The sequence below is a fragment of the Megalopta genalis genome, chromosome 13, assembly GCF_051020955.1.
Source record: "Megalopta genalis isolate 19385.01 chromosome 13, iyMegGena1_principal, whole genome shotgun sequence".
Taxonomy (NCBI): domain Eukaryota; kingdom Metazoa; phylum Arthropoda; class Insecta; order Hymenoptera; family Halictidae; genus Megalopta; species Megalopta genalis.
Window position 1 is genome coordinate 8,359,050 of NC_135025.1, and position 16,272 is coordinate 8,375,321.

General features: G+C 34.0%; 1 protein-coding gene across 5 annotated transcripts in view; it reads right to left on the reverse strand.

The window, feature by feature from the left end:
• The window catches only part of LOC117224194 (ras-specific guanine nucleotide-releasing factor 2), a 132,647-nt gene that overhangs the window by 28,613 nt on the left and 87,762 nt on the right, over nucleotides 1-16,272 (reverse strand). For 4 of the 5 annotated variants that reach the window (XR_004491150.2, XM_076526132.1, XM_033476951.2 and 1 more), the window contains 9 exons: nucleotides 14,371-14,600; nucleotides 12,507-12,703; nucleotides 9,948-10,073; nucleotides 9,707-9,809; nucleotides 6,647-6,895; nucleotides 4,763-4,923; nucleotides 2,778-3,163; nucleotides 1,281-1,384; nucleotides 243-341 (listed from right to left, as the gene is read on the reverse strand). Coding sequence is in view for 4 of the 5 variants with exons in the window: in XM_076526132.1 (XP_076382247.1) it covers nucleotides 243-341; nucleotides 1,281-1,384; nucleotides 2,778-3,163; nucleotides 4,763-4,923; nucleotides 6,647-6,895; nucleotides 9,707-9,809; nucleotides 9,948-10,073; nucleotides 12,507-12,703; nucleotides 14,371-14,600 (1,655 nt within the window). In the remaining variant the exon portion in view is untranslated. The remainder of the gene's footprint in view (nucleotides 1-242; nucleotides 342-1,280; nucleotides 1,385-2,777; nucleotides 3,164-4,762; nucleotides 4,924-6,646; nucleotides 6,896-9,706; nucleotides 9,810-9,947; nucleotides 10,074-12,506; nucleotides 12,704-14,370; nucleotides 14,601-16,272) is intronic. The other variant, XM_076526130.1, reaches the window with a different exon arrangement.

Below are 16,272 nucleotides of genomic sequence, written 5' to 3' on the forward strand. Positions count from 1 at the left end.
TTTTCAAAATGTTAAGTTGCTAGTAACATCGAAAATGCTCAAAGTAATAAATAATGGATCAACGATTATTAAAATAATAATTATATTATGAATATGTATATGTATGTTACTATAGAAGGGACTACTCTGTATTTGTTCATATACAAAAACTTTGTACACGTTCGTGATTTTAATAAACGCTAGAATTTCAGGAGTGTCTTATAGTTTTGTAAATAATACAGATAAACATAATAAAGGCTTACCCTTCTTAAATTTCCAGTAGCCTCTTGGAGTTATTGCATAGCCTGCAGAGAAGTCACAGGAACTGCGACTCTTTATTTCACTTATTTCAGATCCGTATCCTAAACAAGCAAAATATTTAAACGAGATTATCATTTTGAATAAATATGTGATGTACGATAATAAGGGAATGGACGTATCTAGCTCACAAGTCTTAAATATTTCTTACGACTTTCTGATTTTGCGATTTTCTATTTGTTTAAGATTGAAACACATCAAGATGAAAATCATAATGAATATGAGAAACTTGTTAAAATGAAATTTGAAATCACTTTGTACTCTATCAAAATGGTCCACGAATCTGTGAAACAGACAAATTTATTTCATAACAGATCTTATTTCTTTAGTGATTAATTAAATAATAACTATAGACGGTGTGGATCTTTATGCAAAACAAAAATTGTTATCATTAATTCCAAGATTCAGAAACTACATAAACATTTATTTCTTTTCTAAATTAATGTAATGTCTTGATAACAATGGAATATTATCTTTAAATTCTTTAAATGTTTTTGCTATTTTCCATTTGATTCAGCCATTTTTGTCATAAATGCATAAAATCTGCAGTCTAATAATAACTGATGCTTTAGGTTACATGTGTTCCTTCGTTATTAATTCTCGCTTTCTGTTATGTTCTGAAATATATTTGTATTATTATATTATAATAATATTATTTATTATAATATATATTATTATATATTATAACATATATTATTATATATTATAATATAATATTAATATTATAATATATATTATTATATATTATAATATATAATATTAATATTATAATATATATTATTATATATTATAATATAATATTAATATTATATTATAATTATATTATAAGCATATATACCCATATGCTGCATGACGTAGACGTTACAAAAATGACTTGTACAATAGTCATAAAATAGAATCGTTCAACGGATGTTTTGGCAAACAGAAGAAGCTATTTTACAAGTGTTCGCGCGAGGCACTTATGCAGCTATGAAGTATTATACCTAGGGAGCTAGTTGCGCTTGTCCTCCGCGGTGAGACGATGCTTCTTCTTCTATCATCGATTTGGGACTGAGTGTCGGCTACAGCTCCCAAGACGTCCAAGGACCTGGAAGCATAGTTATGATTGTACCAACAAGAATATGGAGGCAACCAGTAAACTGATATCGATGTCCACCGTAACAATGATCACGATCCAATCATGATTGGATTATTGTAAATAATGTTGGCATAGCAAAATACACTCGATATACACTCGATATCAATGTTCCATATTCCTCGCGTTTTACTTCATTTATTTTCTCATGTAACATTTTTAGTTTTTTATACCCAAGTCGTACGAGAGCACCGATCCACTTTCTCAACGAACAATTGCTATAATCATGACGATAACAATATACAAGAAAATCTATCAATATCTCCAAATTACAAAAATTGCTGGATGTACATGTAAGAATTTATTAATTAATAGATTATGGATGTTTACAGGAATTTCTATTTTCGTAGATTATTTTATACAAATTACAAATGATATAGATTCACAGTAAAAACTTTCTTATATTTTCTGTGACATCAGAAGATAAATTATCGTTCATTGAAAAGAAATAAAATATTCAGTGTTCAAAAAAACCTACGGTCGCTAATTCTTCGTATCAAGCAGTGTTTCTTTGTTCCTCTATTATTTTCACGACTTTTTTCTGTTGAATACGTAAATCGTATATTATATACATACAGGGTATCCCAAAAAATGTCTCGCAATCCGGAAGTGGCGGGTTCCTCAGGTCATTTGAAGCAACTTTTTTCTTTACAAAAATTTTCTCCGAGGCGCCATTAACGAGTTATTAACGCAGGTTACGTCAAGGCAGTTATGTCAAGGTTATGTCAAGATTATGTCAAGGTTACGGCAAGGTTTTGACAAGGTCAACATATGAAATTTTTAAGCAAGGTGTACAGTGAAGATTAACAAAGTACGTAAATGATATTTTAATTTAAATAATTCCGTGTCCGAACATAGTTCAACGAATGATTCGCAAAGCTAATTTAATAAATAATAATCGTGTTAAAGGACGTAAGGGATATGTTTGTTAGAGAAATATGAAGAATATTATCAATAACCTTGACATAACCTTGACATAATATTATATCAAGGTTATCTCAAGGTTATGTCAAGGTTATCTCAAGGTTATCTCAAGGTTATCTCAAGGTTATCTCAAGGTTATCTCAAGGTTATGTCAAGGTTATCTCAAGGTTATGTCAAGGTTATCTCAAGGTTATCTCAAGGTTATATCAAGGTTATCTCAAGATTATTCAAAAATGCAGATCGCATTTTCGCAAAGGGAACAGTTACTTCAAATGACCTCAGCTACCCCTCATTTTCGGCTGTTAAAATAATCGTGGTACACCCTGTATATTATATGCAGCTTGAACGAATGCGCAAACTAAAATTTCTTGGAAATTTTGACTCGCGACGTTTCTCGTCAGAGTCGCAGAATCGTACTTACTCGAAGGAGCCTGTGTGTACGTCGGCATCCGGTGGCTCGGACTCGTAGAACACTTTCTTCAAAGCTTCCAGTACCGCGACGCCATCGGTAAAAACTCGATAGGTCAACAAGAACGTGTTGAGGAAATCGATGCTGAGGAACCGTAGATCCGTCAGTTGCTGCAGCAACCGTTCGGGTGTCGCTGAACGTATGTGCGGTATTTTACGAGAATTCAGTTTCCTGCTAAATCTAATGTCCACGTCATCCTTGAACAGGCTCGGATCGTTTGCGATCGTTTGCGGCATCGTGACGGAACCGCTGTCCGACAACGCGGGGCAAAGCAACCGGTCTCTAAAGTGGACGTTATCCACGCACTGCGCGATGTCGCTGATCCAAGCAGCCTTTTCCTGTGTACATCGTCATTTTCGTCAATCTCAAGTTATTCGTGTTGATATACACTTTCTCAGAATGCTTCCTTATGTAGGACACATTCACCTTTCCTCAAATCAAATTCACCCTTTCGTTGGCCACGTACATCTGTTTGCGAAACGAGTGTACAGGGCGTTTTACCGGCTGTGTTACAAAGCAACATCTTCGTTCAAGCAACGTCGTCTCTATACCTAAATGTTTTAGGATTTTCCTAACTCAAGGTCACGCGAAGATCGTGGTATCACAGGTCATTAGATTCGACTTAATCTTAGCTGTCGCGATACAATGATTGAAATATGTGATCCCATTTTAAAAAGTATCGATGACCTTTAAATCGAAAATATGGTCTCCAAAGAAAATTATTTCCACCACATGTGACCCTTCGAACCATACAATTTGTACCTGTAGAATTTTTTAGTATTATTAACGATAACAGAGATGTTGCTTTGTGTAATTGCAATACGTGAATGAAGACAATCGGATGAAGTATAGTTAGTTTTGAACAATGTAAGCTTCCATAAGGCACACTTTATTATTTTTATCGCGTGATAAAATTAGAAATCACTGGACAAACAAACCTATCTCGGATTTCATTTTCATTAGAATGGTTTAATGAAACAAAGTAGAGAAGCCTGATTCACGAACGGTTCAGTTTGATTTACGAAAGGACGAATTTAATTAGGAAAAAGGCGCATTTGATTTTGGAAAAGGTGAATTCGATTTAATAAATGGTGAATATACAGGGTGTTCCAGGTTTTAATGTTCAAACATTGTCAGTGTATTCTATGGCACAAAGTAAGAAAAAAATGTTATGTAAACATACGTCATATAGAGCTTTATTAAGAAGTTATAACAAAAATTCAGAATAGGAATAGTAATCAACTAAAAAATAAATAAAAAATATAAAAATATCTTCGATCGATGTCAATCATGTATTGTCAACAACGGTTATTAATACATTTCGAAATGTATTAATAAACACAGCTTACATAAACACACGGCATGTGCAGTAACAGCAAGTTGATTACTATTCCTATTCTGAATTTTTGTTATAACTTCTTAATAAAGCTCTATATGACCTATGTTTGCATAACATTTTTTTTTACTTTGCACCATAATAATAAAATGTATAAGTTAGTACAAATTGTATAAGTTTGAACATGAAAACCTGGGACACCCTGTATATAATTTACTTGGAGCTCAAAACCTGTAACTGTAATCTAGTGTTAATGAGTATAACACGTTAAGTACCACCTTGCTTACATATGAGAAACACTAATCCAAGTTTGGACGTTCATTGTTACTGTGCTTTACTCGAATTAATTGAATTATATCCCACGGTAAATTCGAACTGTCCAATTTTGATTTTACGAATCAAAGTACATCGATTTTGCAGGAATTTTACCTTTTCATTGACCTTGGTCACTCAAGGTGTTAAGTATTATACAAGAGCAGAGCACGTTTGAAACAAAATTCTTGAGAATAGTGATCACAGTACTATTATTTAATACTGAAGCTGCCGCAACGATCAACGATTTCTTTAAATTGAACGGACAAAAGTGAACTATTTTATATACCTGCAATGTAGCAGCAACTAGGTGCACCGTTACTTGGGGTCCACCAGTCTCCAGGTTGACTATAATCTTAAAATCACGGTTCTGAAAGTGATTACTTGTAGTTCCACTAGCACTGCCACTGCTTTCGCTGATACCGCTGGACATCGAACATACTGAGATTTCTATAATCAGTTCGCAGTCATGGCAATAATACATTAATTATATAGAAAGTTTTTTAAATACTCCTTTTTCACGACAGATCAGCCAAGGCGGAGGAAGCTGGAGCTGTTTCAAACTAAATTAAACTATATGGAAATTATAAACGAATGTAACATAATTAGCTGTCTCTACGGTACGAAAATTATGGTTGCTTAGATCGACCAGTTTTGTCTGCTTTTCATTTACGTTTAGAAAATGATTACTTTTATCAGTCATTATTTCTAATAATAATTATCATTTTCGTAACGCAACAAAATAATTTCTATATCTAGTAAATTCGTTCTGGTATTACAAACAACAGGGATTGATAATTATAAAAACCGAAATATCACGTAATCGAATATTATATTTGACCATGATTGAAGCCCGCAGTGAAAGGAATTACGTATTACTAACGCACACATGTATATGTATATCATCGTATTCATGTCAGTAGACTTTGAAACAGTGATTTAATTAAAAAATAATTCGGGAAGATCAAATACTTTCAAGTTTCTTTTTTTGGTACAATAAAATACGGAAATTAATTTGTCATATGTGTACGTACGCATTTATTTAAGTATAATTATTATTTAGCTATATTTTTTATCAAGTTTCTACTGTAAATATTAAGATTTATATCGTCCAATTACAGTGTGATATATTGTTGTAATTTTATATGAACTTGCAATTCTGACAGTTTGCTTCAGACCTCAGCAAGTAGAAAAGCTGTCATGGGTCAGACATTTCAAGTAGAAAAGGCTAATATTGTTCGGACATACTAAGTAGAAAAGCTGCCATGGGTCAGACATTTCAAGTAGAAAAGGCTAATACGAAGGACGTATCAAGTAGAAAAAGCTGACATTAGTCAGCCATATGAAGTAGAAAACGCTTACATTGGTCAGATATAATTCACGGCTCTGTTTAATAGCGTGAAATTCTTAATGACCATTATAAAATGTTATACATAAAATTTCGTATGATTTAACTTAAACATGAATGACAAATTAAATAATATGCTTGCGAATTTATAATAATCAATCAGATTAGTATGAATTATAAGCATCTTATGTACTTCAAATGTATTGTTATTAATATTAGTTATCGATTCAATCAGCCATAATTTTTGTGTGATAGTCATAATGCAAAATATTACTTTCGACGCTGCAACGAAACATAAGCATTTAACATGATTGAACAAATTCTTCGAAACATAAGCCAAGAGTTATGGAGTTGTGTTTTGGTTTAGTTTAATTAGTTTTCAAGAAAATCATAAGACTATTATTCTGATCGTCAGGTTATATTTTTTATTATATATTATTATATATAATATATTTTATTATATTATTCTGATTATCAGGATTATGTGTATAAATAAAGAAGTATCTTTTATGCAGAATAAAAAGAATTCGATTATTTGAATCAACGAGACTAATCCTTACATCAATCTATAAAAACCTAGTAAAACAATATTTTAATACAAATCTCTAAAAATGAAAATGATAGAGATAACGCATAAATCATAAAAAGAAGATCGTGTATCTAATGCTGATGCAGCTTTTCCCATGAGTTCCTGCGTGTATCTGTATAAAATGAAATTAGGCATAGATCATGCTGTGTAAGCTGCATTAACGGCGACGATCGCAAATATAGCATGAGCGGCTGCAATTAATAAGCGTTAGATTAACAATAATGTGATGAAATTACCGTCATCTTCCGTGTTCGTTAGTTCGTTAGGGTCCTCTATCAGCACCGCCTTAGACAATGGGATTTTGCCAATTTGGGGAACCAAATTCACACGGCCGTTGCCATCCGATTGACGCGTTGTTATCAACAAATGATTCGAAAACAGATAGCATTGTCTGACGGCCTCTTTCTCGCCGCCTTTGCCTCCGAAAGTCGCGCTCAATCTACTTCTGGCTCCTTTCGGCTTATCCAAAATTTGGATGAGCGTGTCTGCAAAAGATAACAAACTTAGCATCCAAGTAATAGTAATTAATACACCGTGGATTTCAAAATGACTATTTATAATATTATCAAAAGTTCTTCCATAGTTATCCCGACATTTCAGCGAAAATAGAATTCTGAGCTATTCGAATATTGTTGAAGAAATAAAATGTTTATTGTAGGCAGACTGTACATTTTTATGCACTTATGAGAATGACGGTAACGTGGAACGCAAAACACTGAAAACGTCAGAAGAATAGGAGAACATGGATACATTATTTTCACATGATTAATGTCATCGATAGAAAAATTATAACAGAACCAAATTGACTCCGATAAAGATCATTTTTATTTTGCATAAATATCCGCGGTCTACTTGCAAGTAATCTCACGTAGGTTCTAAACTATTCCTTAACAACGTTCTATAGAATGTAAATTTTAATTTTACATTAATACTTACGAAATTAAGTGTTATAAAATGTTCCAAGATTAATAATAATAAATATAATAAAAATAATAATTTAATTAGTTTTACAATCGCATCGTAAACTTTTAGCAAACTCAAATGTAGAGAGATATTTCGCAACGGAATGGCAAGCTATAAACAATTCGTTATATTTGCCGTTCAACGATGTCACAGCATTAGAAGTTGTTTCATTTACCAGAATGCGCCTCTCGACAAGAATTTATACAAATTGATTAATTGACGCCTTAACAGCCGCAACTCGCGAAATACGCACGTTGTTTACATCTGGAATCAATACAGCTTGTCGACAGAGGCATCGACTATGGAATGTTACGCGTTCATAACCTGTCAACGATGTTTCTGACGAATAGTTCCTCTATTACAAACATTTCGAACACAGCGTACATGCACCAATGCAATCACGAGCACCCGTCGATCGCACAGAACAGTGTGACCGATTAATTACCAATGCTCTCATAACAACTCTCTCGCGATAACAACGATAAAAAGGAAAACAACGAAAAGAAAAACAACAAAAACAACAACAATGTTACTGTGTACCTTTGATCCCAAACAGTTTCATTTGTGCGCGGTTTTAGTCCCTGTTTTTCACGACGAAGCTCCCGGCAAATGTAATTTCCCTCGAACTCAGCCATCCCCCGTTTCTCGAGCCGCGAAAAATTTACGAAATCATGCGAAGCTCAAGATGGAGCTCGAACATCCTGTTTATACGGACGTTTATATCACGTCCTTCCAACCTCGTGGTCGAATAAGCCGAACGTTCGATGTAAACCTCAGAAATGCATGACTCTCTATGTCTCGTGTTCGGCGGGCGTTGCGGATACAAGACTTTCGCGGTTCCGTCGAGAAAATACGGCGAAACGATTCGCTGCAGCCACTTTTCCTGTACAGCGAGAGAATGTTTGCATGGTGGCCATGCGATCCGTGGCTAAACACGAGGGACCAGGGCCGTGTCGTGAACGATTTTTCCCAATTCATTCGCATTCGTTTCCTCCGACCGGAATTTATTTTCTATAACAATTTCGAGATTCGATGTCTCACGGTCTACATTATTCAATTAGGCGATCAGAGCGGAGATCGCAAATGTAAGTAAAGTGGTTTCGGAACAACGTGAATCGGAAATCTCTGTTTCGTGTGTCAGATTTTGGTGCATCGGCAAGTCGCGTCTGCGATCTCCTTCAAAATATATTCCATCGGGATTATTCGGATTCGATTCGGAAAATTCGGGGAATTCGGAGAATGCGGTTAAGACAGCCCTGACAATTATCCTTGTGTTTGTGTTGATTCCGCCACGAACACATGTCCATCGATTCCGAGGGAACGCGGATGCACGCTTGCGCGATCCGCCTCGAGTTTCTGCTTTTCACGGACTTCCGCGCTGAAACTTCAAGCGAAACCGCCCGGCGACATGTCCGACCGAGACTTTATCGACTGTGTCGAAGACTTTCGCGTCTCTTGGCGCAGGGTAAACTGTTTTGGAAACAATGGACGTTGTCGATGGAATTTCGTTACCAGCGCTCAACAACTCGAGAAAGCAGGATTTCTACTAAAGACAATGGAAGTCCGTATTGCGGAAGAATGCGAACACAGTGGAATTATCCAAACTAACGTGGACGATAGGGTCGTTCGGTTAATAGAACAGTTTTTCGGTTAGACAACTAAATTAATTATGTATTTTTGAGAAAAATGTAACCCAAGTATACTCGTTTTCCGAAGTAATTTTCTTCAAGACACGTCTTTTGCGAGGGATGATCCCCAATCCGGAAATTCAGAAAATTCTGAAACTTCAGGGATATGTAAAGCGCACGTAGATATATTATATTATGCAATTTTGTTTCGAATAAATTCGTTTTGCGGGATGCAAATTAACCCCGAAATATTCAGTTATTTTTGCTATGACTCGCAAACTGTACAAAAAGACTTCAAACGAAAGTTATTTCTTTTTTGTCCAGATCTGTCACATGGTGTACGATTTGTTAGTTGTTCAAACAATTGAATAAAGTGATAAACAAATAATCGATATTGTTCGTATAATATATTGTGTGAGATTGTGAACACAGTTTGAATGTGCAGTTATGTACAAATATATGCGTGGACACCATTTAAAAGCGAATAACTCTCCTATAACTGCACCAAACGATTTGAATTGTTTTCTATACGATGGAAAAGCTAGTTTGACTATTACATAAACAAATTTTGACGAAAATTGCAATTGCTTGGGATAGCAAAAAAAAGGGATTGAATCACGTTTATCAACTTGTTTGTCTGAGCATTCCAATTGTCCTGAAAATTCACGCGTAGCTGCAGCTCGGAAAAGTAATAATATTGCTTACCCTGTCTGACGAATACTTGATTAACATCGAGTAAAATGTCGCAGCCTTCGACAATCATTCGTTCCACGGACAAATTTTTCCGTAAGCTCTCTGTTTCGCTGACCTGCAAAAATATACACGTGTACACATTGATCACTGTTTTGTTTCCAGTCAATTTCATGATCAAAAATACCAAATTAATATTTTCCTATATGGAATTCAAAGTATTATGTATATATATGTATACAATTCTTATCGATACCTCGTGTTGCATCTGGTTCGATAATTCCACTAATTTATCCTTCGCGTTTTTTAAGCTTTTACGTTCCACGTGATCGATTGGCGTATGTGCCAATATTTCATTCAGCGTGACAATATACTTTGGAAACTGAAACACACAAGTAAGTCATACGTTTTACGCAGTTTTTGACATTCTTATCAGAGAATTATATTTTCATTGCAAGCAATCTTCTAATCGATGGAAGAATAATGTTTAAAAAAAAGCTAAATGTGGAAATGAAAATACATTCGGAGATCCGTGGCTTGTATGCAAACTATAAATACGTAAACATCGACAGTTTATTAAGAATATTGTACAAGCAACGTTGAAATTAAGCATTGTGTTCGTTTGGCAATTTTCCCGATGAATTACTTGTAAATCTTTGCGCAGAATAATGCTTCAATTCTTTCAATGTTTCTTCCATTTTAAATCGCAGCTACGCATTTTTCTCGCGTATGCATACAATCTGCAATCTATTAATGAATCCATAATGCAAATTCATTAGCTCGGATTTTCTGAAATCGCAGTTTGGAACCATTTAATTATCTATGAGGTTTAGTGCGTCAAACCAGTGTTGAGCGAACTTCAATCGACCGACGAATAATGAATAAGAATAACGCATTATTCGCGAATAATTTATTCACGATTAAGGTAATAGTAAATTATTCTCGAATAAAATTATTCGAATAATTATCTGGATAAACAGTTATGCGAATAATGCCAAACTCTGTGTCGAACGTAGGCTTTATACATTAACACTTCCACGACCGCGCTAGAAACCTCAAAAATTTTCATAAAATTAAAATATTTCATTCGATTAAACAAAAATTATGAAGCAAACTTATATGGCATCGATTACTTCTTCAGCATTCGTACCTCTTGCAAATCTTAATAAAATTAAGCAATCATTTTTAATTTTTCATTAATGATCCAATCGGTCGTCAATCGACTGAATTTAAAACGGGGAGATCTCCCCGTTCGGTTGGCTAAGTGTTAATACGCGTGTCAAATAAAATATGATTTTTCTACAGATTGCATAGTGTATAGAAATATGACGAGGATACAATAACTATCTCCTATAGATTTGTGCCATATACATTGTATATATAGTTGAAGCTGTACTAAATCTATTTCGTAACGAACGCCACATTTAATCCGCAAATTCACAAAAACCGCAGTTATTATTTCGCGTGGTTTGGTAACGTCCTGTGTTACACAAATTTTACACAATACTACTCGATCCGATTAATTGTCCTGGAAAACGATTGCATGATGTTCTCGCGTTTCATTCCTTCCTCGATTGCTTTTATCTTTATTCATCTAGAATGGGAGTTGATTTTTCATATTTTACCAATATTTATACTGTCAAAGATGGACGCTCGTTGAGATTTTTAATCGTTGTTATACTGGAAACACTTTTTAAGATGGAAAGAAATTTTGTAACTGCAAGAGCTTATTTTACCATATTAGAATGAAACAATAGAATCGCGATTTAATGTCGCAATTAATTGTAAACTATAGGAGAGATATGCAGTCATTTGTTTCTAGTTTTAATTATTTTAATCAGTCGATAGTAATACAACAGCATTTTAAAATTCTTTAATTACTTGCAATGCTTTTGTTCGCAAATTATTTGTCTACAAATAACACACTTATGTATTTGCGGATATTGCATAAATATTCCTCAGATTTTACATAAATGTTCCTCGGATTTAGTTTCCTTCATAGATTAATTATGTTGTCGTACAATATTGGTGTTATTCTTGGATGTGTGATACAATCAATATTTATTATCAAACAATAAATATTATACACTATATTTATAATTTATAAATATTGGTAAACAAGCGCGTGCATGTGAAAGTGATACGAAGGTACCAAGTTTAACATGATTTTATTGTCCGATCACTTTTGTTTTACACGTCGAATTCAGTGTTCAGAAAGGGAAATGCAACTGTGGACAACGTTTGCACTTTGACTGTCCACCAAGCTATCTCGAAAACTCCAAAGAATCGAAGTAATTTATTTAATCAAATGAAAATTGAACGCAATAAAGAGAATATTTACTTTAATCAAGTGTTTCGGATTCACATTGTAAAATATATATATTTATGTTTGTAAAATCAATTAAGTATTTCAACTAGTATTTCATTTAATACAGAAATAAATTACTATTTTTCAAATGAAGCATATGTAACATAATTGGGAGAAATAAGATATTTACAAATATTTGTATTTCTTAGTATTAACATAAAGAATGTTAAATAGTCATAGAATACAGACTGAATCCATTTGCATACGAAGCCATTTTATTTTCAAAACCAAAATAGTTTTTCTAATCTCCAATATTTCCATTTCATATGATTCGTTAATGCACTTTATGCATATGATAATTGAGTCTTCTGGCTCACAATAGTAACACTTTTAACAGTTTGTTTTTCAAATATAAACAAATTTGTAGCGGTACCTTCGAGTCACCGCTCTAGTGCAAAGGGTTGAAAAGAGTTTTGAAAGAATTGAAAGATTAGTTGATAAACTTACGTGATCCATAGGATAGGTCAGAAATGTCTCCAAAGAGCGTCCTCCACAAGCAGTTTTGTTTTCTAATCTAGTGAGCAATGCCGCGAATGACGGCGACGACTGCTTACAATTCGTCAGAACTTGAAGACTGTAATGATGGTTTCTGACAAATTCTTGATAAATTGAGAGCATAGGGAGCAACATATCGAACAAATCGACTGAAATAATAGAAAAAACGTTTGGCTTCAGGCATAATTGTATAAGACCTTATACAATAGAATAATAAATGGTTTAACCTAAGTTATATATAATGATTCCACGTACATAGATCATTAAAATGTTGTACATAATCTAATTATTAATAACTCATGCAAATGAGTTGATGCTGAGCGAATTGATATAATGTCGATCTAAAATGAACGAACGTATAATTGAAGACGATGTTTTTATACCACAGAAGTTCTCCACAGGTGTATAGTAGAAATCAATGGATACAAAATTATATTATATTTCATCAAGTAAAAATGTTTCTAAATAGAATTATGTAGCTGCAAAAGTTGTCAGAAACATATTTTCAATAAATAGGTTTCTCGAACACGTTTTACAAGAAACATAGAAGAAATGTTTTAGTTTGAAATGACGGATTCTCTCCATATGATTTCAGTCACCATATTTTGGAGATTGTTTTATATTATTATCTGTCATTTATATCGTACATACGTACAGTTACAATAACTTTTTTGAAACTGGACTAAGCGACTTAATTTTGTTTAGCGGAACTGAAGGCATTTTTTCAATTTCTGTTACAAGCTCAGATCCCTCGAACCGAAAGGATGTGCAAATAATGGAGTACTGAAAATAGCGATCGAAGTAAATGGAAAAAAAATAGTTTATCACCGAGAAACTTTGGTAGAGACTAAAACTTCTCGGTAAGAAGAAAAGACGGTTTATGATCTGTTTCGCGACGAGGTAAGTCCTCTTTACGGCTCCGGAATTACAGATTAGAGTAAGTGCCATAAATACCGGTCTAACCGACGCAATGTCGTTTCGAAAACTTTAAACATGTTTCTCTTGAAACTCACTTTCCCTGGTTATCCTGCTTTGTCCAAAAGCGCGTTACTGAGAAATTACTATAGTCAGAAATTAGGCTGCCTCAATTTCGATCTCTGGTTGAATTCGAACAATGGTGAAAATCGAAGCAACGTGTCTTTATTTGCCTGCTGCTTCGACGAATTCATTCTTTTATGACGATTTGTCGAATTTCAACGATAGATTTCGGAGAAACATCGATTTATTGATTTCGCACGAAAAAAGGATCGGAAAGTGTGGGAAATCACCTAAATATTTACGGCATTGGTAAATAAGAGCATATTTAAAACGATTAAACGCAACGGCGTTTAAAATTCGAATTAATTATAGACATTGTCACGATTCCCGAAATTCGTTGTTTCGCGAAATGCAAATTTTATTCGCGAATAAATTTTAGCAACAGAAGCTTTAACAGTGGACTCGAAATACTTAGAATGAGTGTACGTGATCGACTTAATGTTAACACTAAGCCTACCAAGCAGTAATACTAACTGGCACGTATTGCTTCACAAAAGTGCGAAGACTGAATTTATTTAGAATTTGTAAAGTTTTTATTACGAAACTTGCTCCAATAATATAACTTATTCAAGTGTTCTCCACGAAAGAGTCTCGGAACCTTGCAGAGTTGCAAAATAAGAAAGCGGTCACTTTGACCGCGGTATAGGTTTAGTGTTAAATCAATTATAAAAACTAAAATATGAATGCGGCAGTCATTTTACTGAGAAATGAAAGTAGAGAATTTGGTTTCAGAGTTGCGTTAGAATGAATACGATACATTGTTTTACAGATGACGTACCTAAAACTAGGGTGGGCCAGTTCTCCATACGAGACGTGAGACCTTTTAAAAAGATCTGGTGAAGGAACAATACTGTTTCGCTATTTAAAAATATACTATTTACATCCTCGTGACAACAAGGAGGCCTCTTTGAACTCGCTGCCATCTTGAAAGGTCTGAGGAAACAGCTGACCAAAATTTCCATTTGTCTGGTATAGTCCTCTTCAGCCTCCACCATATTGAACACCAAACTGAAATGCAGGAAACGTTCTCAACTTGTATCCAAATAATCACTAACAAATTCTAAGGATCGTTTAGGCTTCGAAACATCACATTCAGCAATATTAATATTATTTCATTTTTTGGAGCTTCCTTTGAAGATTAACAATAACTTATTAAAATGCAAGTATGTTTCAAAATAAATCAATTTATTCTAAAATTTATTATAAAACCATTTAATAATAAAGCCTAGGAATAACCATATACGTATATGAACATTTTGCTAATAAACACTTTTTCCACTATTTTCCCGCTGAATAACTGCATCTTTATCGTTCGACGTTCCGTCCGTTTTTCTGGGTCACGGAGGTCACGGTTAAATGCATGTCTTTATCGAATATATGCTTGAAAATATGAATTAGTACAGACGTTTGTCCTTGATGGAGAAGTAGGAAGAATCGTCGACAACGTTGCTCCGTGACCCAGAAAAACAGACGGAATGTCGAACGATGAAGATGCAGTTGTTCGACGGGAAAATAGTGGACAATTTTCTGTCGCATAAATAACATTAAAATTATTTTATAGATCCAAAATGCTTGTCAAACTAATTAACCTTCGTGCAAGCTGAAACAACGTGATGTAATTAGCAGAAGCGGTGGCACGCTTCTGAGGCTGTAATGAGTTTGTGCTCGGAGCAGTTGGTACTCTTATAGTCGAAGCAAAACGACAACGAAGTTATTCGAAGCTTTTGTATCCTGTGCGGAAATAACCTGATTATGCGCATACAGGCTGTGCATTCGACATCGACGAGTTTAACATCCTAGCCTCGCCAACGTCGTTTAGTGAACAAGATAAAATAGAAACGTACTAAAATGTCAGGTTATGCCAAGGTAAATCATGTTAAATCATATACTAATTTAATATAACCTGTGTCCAGTAAATTCTTTGAAAAAGGAGTTTAATTGTCCTTCAGCTTGCAAACAAGAACGGACAATTTGGGAAGAAGAGATACGATTATTCGAGCCTTACACCTTGTTTTTATAATTGTTGACAATCGGCAAATATACAAATGAACCGCGAGGCTCGAATAATCGAATCTCCTCTTCCCAAATTGATCATTTTTATTTACAAGCTGAGATCGATTTTTGGTAGATACACCCAATTCTGTTTTCATACGATTTTCATACGGTTTCCAAAAAAAAATGCTCAACGAGATAGTCCACATAATAAATAGAAGACTGGTTGAAGTGGATATCGAGTATAAACAAATTATTTTCAAGCAATTAACACACACAGCTATGCACATATATAGTTTATATCGTTTATACTGTTTATATCTTTTATTTTTAATAACAGGTGTGCGGTACGCGTTAGCATACGTTCCAAATTGTTTAATTTACGATTATCGAAATTATAAATATTTATCTAATGGTAATTTATCCGATAACGTTGTCTCATTGGATGTACACTACAATTGTTAAAAATTTTAGTAAATAATACTTGTTATTTTTATGAAACAATACACTATAACTGCTGTTAATGCTCCGTAAATCTGATGTCAATATCGTTATTTGTTTAATTTAAAGCAGTGAACGTAGACTTATGTTCTCTTTAAATAAAATTAAATTTGCAAACTTTGGTTTGCAAATGTACAGATGAGTTTTTCTTGGTCAGCTATTAAACGACACGATAGTCATTAAAAAA